Source organism: Suricata suricatta, chromosome 15 (assembly GCF_006229205.1).
Source record: "Suricata suricatta isolate VVHF042 chromosome 15, meerkat_22Aug2017_6uvM2_HiC, whole genome shotgun sequence".
NCBI lineage: Eukaryota > Metazoa > Chordata > Mammalia > Carnivora > Herpestidae > Suricata > Suricata suricatta.
This window is the reverse complement of record NC_043714.1, coordinates 3717466-3723893: the sequence shown is the minus strand read 5'-3', so window position 1 is coordinate 3723893 and position 6428 is coordinate 3717466. Positions and strand designations below refer to the sequence as shown.

The window sequence follows — 6428 nt, the reverse complement described above, 5'->3', positions numbered from 1 at the left end:
AAAAAATAATGCCCAATCAATATATAGCAGATGCCCCTCTAAATAGTTAATCAAGATAATGAAACTTGTAGTGAAACACCTTTTCCACCCATCAGATTTGCACAAATTTTAAAAAGTAAACATATTTTCAAATTAGCCTTAGAAAAATAATGCTCATTTATTCTAAATCTCTTACAAACCTATGAGACTGACAAAGAGGACACACCCAAAAACACATGACTTACACATTCAGAATTAGTAGGAGAAGAGAATGGTGTGAATTTCAAATTACTTTAAGTTTGAACAGAACCAACAAGTTCTGCAGACTGTCAGTGAAGCTCCACCAGTGGAGAGAAGGGGGGATTTACAAATCTTTGTGGACAAACGAAAGGGAATCAGGGCATGAAGGAACTACGGGAAAAAAGGAATCTCTCTAGAAGGACAAAGTTCAACAGAAAGTGCTAAATCTAAATCATGGAATGTAGCTCTGGCACCTGGGAGTCTAGCATGCCAGTCACAGGGCTGAGAGTAACCAGAGGTAAGGATTTTTGGGGACAGAAGGAGACAAGAAGGGAAAGTGCCCTTTCATATCTGACCAGAAGCTAAAGCAGAATGAAGTGAAAATAAGAATGCTGAAGGAATGAACGAGAAATAAAACCTGCCAATGCCTACGCTCTCCCATCGCCACCAACACTGCAAAGATGCTGTCCCGCAGGGCGGTGATAGAAGAGGATGCTACTCAACTAGAGTCCACCTCACGAAATGCCTGGAATAAGGTGGGGAGAGCGAGAGAGAGAAAACTAACTTCAAATAAAGCAATGTAGCAAGAAAGCAGAAATGCAAATCAAAACATTTCAGAGAAAAATTCTCCCGGGGAAAAAATGGAAACAGAAGGAATCTATAATACAACACTTGAATCTGAATTAAACAAGCACTCAAGCACTCCAACAAGTACTTGGAGATATAAAAAGTCCAGCTATCATCAGAAATTAAGGAAAGAAGATGCAGGAGAAGGAGAAGGAAGGGGGGGCAGGGAGGGGAAGGAAGGAGGAGGGAGGGGAAGGAGGAAGGAACAAGGGTAGCAGTGATGAGATTTGACGACTCAGAAAAATGCTGAAGATTAAAGTTGAAGATCTGCATGGATCACAGAGAACTTTCTATATGCCTCTTAGGAGAGTATGAACTGCACATATATCTTAGACAGCTGGCATGTTCTAGAGAGGGGATCTGCAAACCACAGCCCACCGGCCTTTCTCACCCCGTGCCTGACTTGTAAATAAGTAAACTGTGTCCAATTTTTTATTTGCCGTCTTTCGCCTGTTGGGTGAAAAAGGGAAGCGTGGAGAAATTGAAAAATGTGGCACACAATGCTGAAAATATTTATTACTGTCTCATCTTTTGTCATAAAAATTTGCTGATGTCTAGTCTAGAGAGGCTTCTGTCCGTATGAAGAAACATGTATGAGAATGTTCATTCATCACCAGTAGAATGGACAACTAAATTGGAAGAGTATCCAAGAGGCTACTCTAGAGCCGAGAAAGGAACCAGCCGCAGATGCATGCAGCAACATGAATTTCCAAATAAACCGTGAGTGCAAAGAAGGAAGTACAAACATCGTGTCTCCATTTGTGCTAAGGTTAAAACCTATGAAGCTAAACTATATGGAGTCTATGGAATCCTACGTGTGAAACAAAGTGTTAAAGTGGTCAGGCTACTCCCATGTTTATCCTTAGAGACCGGGAAAAACCATCTCAGCAGCCATCACATGGGGTCCCGTGAATACTGGTCATGTTTTCTTTCTTTAAGTAGATGGTGTATCCAACGTTGTTCGGTCTAAATTGCCATCTACATTATGATATTTTTAAAATTTAAAAAACCACTTCAAATCCCAAAGGATCATTATCTTTTTAGCAAGAAAGAAATTTATCTAACACATTATTTCCACAAATTATTTTTTCACTCTAAACATTTAGCACACTTCTCAAATACACTGACATGGGAATTTTTAATGCTCAGTTGATTAGTGTATTTGCTACATTTCTGAAAGAATTAGTTGGATGTTGGTCTACACACACACACACACACACACACACACACACACAAATAATTATAAAGAAGAATGCAGTAGATGTCACATGAATGGTATTAAATGCTCTTGGTTGGGTTTGCTCTGTTCCTGGCCAGCTGGGTGATTCCATCATCTCAACGTCATAACCTGTGAAATGAGAATAAAAATAATCTCTCCCTTTCTTTTGAAAGACAAATGCTTTGTAGCTCTTAGTATACATAATACAGTCAGTGTCACTTCCACAGTCCAGTGTGTGATGTCTGTCTGTCTTTGCTTCAGGTTGTATGGCAGTCCAGGCAGCATCGACCTCTGGCCCGCCCTCATGGTGGAAGACCTGATCCCTGGTACGAGAGTGGGACCAACCCTTATGTGCCTGTTTGTTACCCAGTTTCAGCGGCTAAGAGATGGAGATAGGTGAAGAATTATGTTATATTTATCAAAGATAACAAAATTGGGTTTTGCCCCCAAATCTAGGTGTATAACATTACGAGTATGAATCCATATGACTTCTATGATTTAAAGTATACTGAATATGAGAAATAAGAAATGGCGTCTGGTCACAGAATTTTTCTGACCGCTAATATGAGATGGCACTCATTTTTATAAGTTCTTGTAAATCTTTGAAAGAAAGAAGAAATAGACTAGGAAGGGCATAGAAGTCAGTGGTTAAAAGAATGTGCTAGACTATCATGTGTTTAAGTCTGGGCACCCCTACTCACGGCATAGCACCCAAACCCACCCCTCATCCACGCAGTCTGTCAACAGTTGTACCCAGGGCTCAGGGACTGTGGCACCTGCAAACGATGGTGGCCGTGCCGGAGGTGACAGCAGGCTTGAGGCTCCTGCCCTTCACCCTCATCCAAGACCTGTTGCCCCAAGACCAGACCTCCTCACAAAACTGTGTGCGAAGGGCACTTCACTAGTGGAAAAATAACTGCGACTTCCTCCTAAAAATCTCTTGGCTTGTCTAAAGTATCTGTTGTGAATCAACTTGAGTTCATGAAATTATGACAGACATCTGGCAGGAGATGGGAGTTTTGTCATCTCTTTGTTGCAAGGCTACTCAAGTACAAAACTAAGAAAGCTGAACAACTAAGAGCCCCCGCTGAGTTGGCATGGGACACACTATTAGCTGTCCTCTGTCACTTGAACCAAATGTGTTCCGGGGACACTTGCTTTATCTTCTGAGTCATCAGTAAGAGCTAGGATTCTTGTGAACCTGTTAGATGATTCAACCTTCTGTGTGATTGCAGAGATTATATATACACACACCTTTATACACAAAGGACTTAAACACTGCCTAGAACTTAGTTTTTAATTAAAGTTACACTAAAATTTTTTTTTAATTTTTAAAGAAAGTTTACTTATTTTGAGAAAGACAGACTGTGAGTGGAGGAGGGGCAGAGAGTGAGGGAGAATCTCAAGCAGGCTCTGAGCTGTCAGCGCTCACAAAACTGTGACTCACAACCTGAGCCAAAATCAACAGTCAGATGCTCAGGCATTCCAAAATTATTCCTTATTTAAAAATGTTCTTACCAGTCTCTTCAATTTATGAATTATATTATAAAATAGTATAAGGAAATTATCTAAATATAAATGTAAATTTATATATAAGGTATTATAAAGAAAGAAATTCCTTTATTGCACATTGGTAAACATTCATAGTATAGTATTTCATCTTAATGTTTACAAATTAGTTTTGGCACTCTGGATTTATTGCAACACATAGTTGGGCTAATACATTCAATTGATAATAATTTAAGAATTAGGGGCGCCTGGGTGTCTCAGTTGGTAAAGCATCTGACTTCGGCTCAGGTCACGATCTCGCAGTCTGTGAGTTCGAGCCCTGTGTCGGGCTCTGTGCTGACAGCTCAGAGCCTGGAGCCTGCTTCCGGTTCTGTGCCTCCATCTCTCCCTGCCCTTCCCTCGCTCACATTCTGTTTTCCTCTTTCTCAAAAGTTCATAAAGATTTTAAAAAATTAAAAAATATAACAAGAAGATATGTGGTCAGCAACCAAACAAATTTTGGAAAGCTTCGTGTTTTTTGAGTAAGCTGTCTTCTCCACGTGTATTAGTTTAACTAGAACTACCATAGTAAAGTCCAAAAGACGGTGGCTTAGATAACAAATATTTCCCCCACAGTTCTGGAGTCTGGATCAAGGTTGGGAGGTTGAGCCCTACTGAGGCCTCTCTGCCTTGTAGACGGCCAGCTTCTCCGTGTTCATATGGTCTTCCTTCGGGAAGTTCAGAGTTTCTCTCCTCTTTAGGATTCTAGTCATATTGGATTATGACCTTAATTCCTCCCGTGACACCCTAATGACCTTATTTTTACGTAACCACCTCTTTAATGGCTCTATCCCCAAATAAGGTCACATTCTGACATCCTGGGGGCTAGGATTTCAATGAATATGAATTTTGAGGCGACAGCTCAGTCCATACACCACGTGAGTCCCGACAGTCTTGCTTGCTGGCTTAATTCCTGTTGTGTGCCGAGCACGGGAAAAGTGTTTGGAAACAGTCCCTGAAGGAATGAACATGGGTTCACTTTAACAGTGGGTTTAAACTGTATCTTTTCCGTTAAAACAGAATGTGTTTATTCTAATTAGCTAATAGATAATCAACTCGTAGGTATTAACGATGAAAAAGCACTATTTCCCTTCTAGGCAAACATGTCAATCTTAACCTGTTCAGGTAATTTCTAAAACTAGTTTATGGAATTTTAGGTTAGAAATCGGGCTTTTTTTTTTTTTTTAACTCTACAGAGCTTTATTTTGAGTCATTTTGTAAAAGTTGAGTAGGAAGCAATGGTAGGAAAGCACGAGACTTAAGCGCTTTATAAACACTGGAGGCGATTCAGAGCTTGCTTTGCCGCAGAACAAGCGTAGCCCCTGGCGGGGTTTCTCCGGAGCCCCTCTCTGCGGCTGTCCCGCTGGGCCCGCGGCTCGGGGCTCGGCCCGGGACCCTCACCCCGGCCCTCTCCGTGCTGACCCCCAGGTTCTGGTACGAGAACCCCGGAGTGTTCACCCCTGCGCAGCTCACGCAGCTGAGGCAGGCGTCCCTGGGCCGCGTGCTCTGCGACAACGGCGACAACATCCGGCAGGTGCAGGCCGACGTCTTCGTGACGGCGCAGTACCCGCAGGACTACCTGAGCTGCAGCGAGATCCCGCAGGTGGACCTGCGGCCGTGGCAGGACTGCTGTGAAGGTCAGTGCGCGCCGGCTGCCATCGTGCGGGCGCGGCCCGCAGGCCTGGACCTGCGCATGTGCGGGCGCGGCCCTCCAGGCCCGGACCAGCACACGTGTGCTCCTGTGTGATGTCCAAGGTCGAAGCTTATGCACCTGAAATAAAGGGCCGCAGAGGGGACCGGTCTTCTCCTTTGGGGAGTCGGGAGGATGTTGGAAAGGACAACGGGAAGGCCAGAGTGTACCCTCTCCCAGCCTCTTCCGTTTGGATCCAGCCTCAGAGTGGGGAGGAGTCTGGCAGAGCAGGGAGGGGCTGCATAATGGGGAAGGGCTGTCATAATGGGGACCTTGCCTTAATCTGGAGGGCCCAGCAGAGTGGGGAAGAATTGGGTAGAGCTGGAAGGGGCCCAGTAAGGTGGGGGAGGGACTTGGTCATCAATCTGGCCTCATTCTCACTGCCCTTCAGATGACTCTGCCAAACATCAAACTCCAGTCATTGGTCTGGACATAGCTACTTCCTGGGGGTCAGCTGACCAGGAAAAAAATCACAGTAGTTCAGACAACTTAGACTATTTAGTCTCCCTAAGATGTTGCAGACATGTTCATTGGAGATTTGGGGAGGTCCTGACAGAGTTAGACAAAGAAATTTCTCTAGTGATACAACATAATTTGTCACATCTACCACATCACATTTTATGAGCCAAACTCTAAGGTGCTTTAAAAGCTTCTTTTGTCCTCACAGTAACTCTTGATAAATGTGGCTCTCTGTAATAAATCAGTTGGTTAAGCATCCGACTTGGGCTCAGGTCATAATCTCACTATTAGTGGGTTCGAGCCCTGCATGGGGCTCTGTGCTGACAGTTCGGAGCCTGCTTCAGATTCTGTGTCTCCCTCTCTGCGCCCCTCCCCTGCTCACACTCTGTTTCTCTGAAAAAGGTGAACAAACATTTTAAAAAATGAGAATATGGCTCAGAAGTGTCAGATAACTTGAGTAAGGGGTCGCCCGAGGCTAGGGAAAGGATGTGTGTCTGCTCACACCTAGAAATGAAGGAAGAGCTTGATGGTTCTGAGCAAAACGTGCTGTGTGTCCATATGTGAGCACGGATCTATCACACGGTAGCGTCTTGTGGCTCCACCTGCCTCTGCCAACGTGGGCTGCCTCGGCCTCCTGCCTGCCGCACGCAGATGCAGTGGATGTGA

The 6428-nt window shown here is 44.1% G+C and overlaps 1 protein-coding gene across 1 annotated transcript in view; it reads left to right on the top strand.

Annotated features, from left to right (window-relative positions):
* The window catches only part of PXDNL (peroxidasin like), a 134175-nt gene that overhangs the window by 89826 nt on the left and 37921 nt on the right, over window positions 1-6428 (top strand). The window contains exons 17-18 of the mRNA XM_029924002.1: window positions 2327-2461; window positions 5042-5250. Coding sequence (XP_029779862.1) covers window positions 2327-2461; window positions 5042-5250 — 344 coding nt within the window. The remainder of the gene's footprint in view (window positions 1-2326; window positions 2462-5041; window positions 5251-6428) is intronic.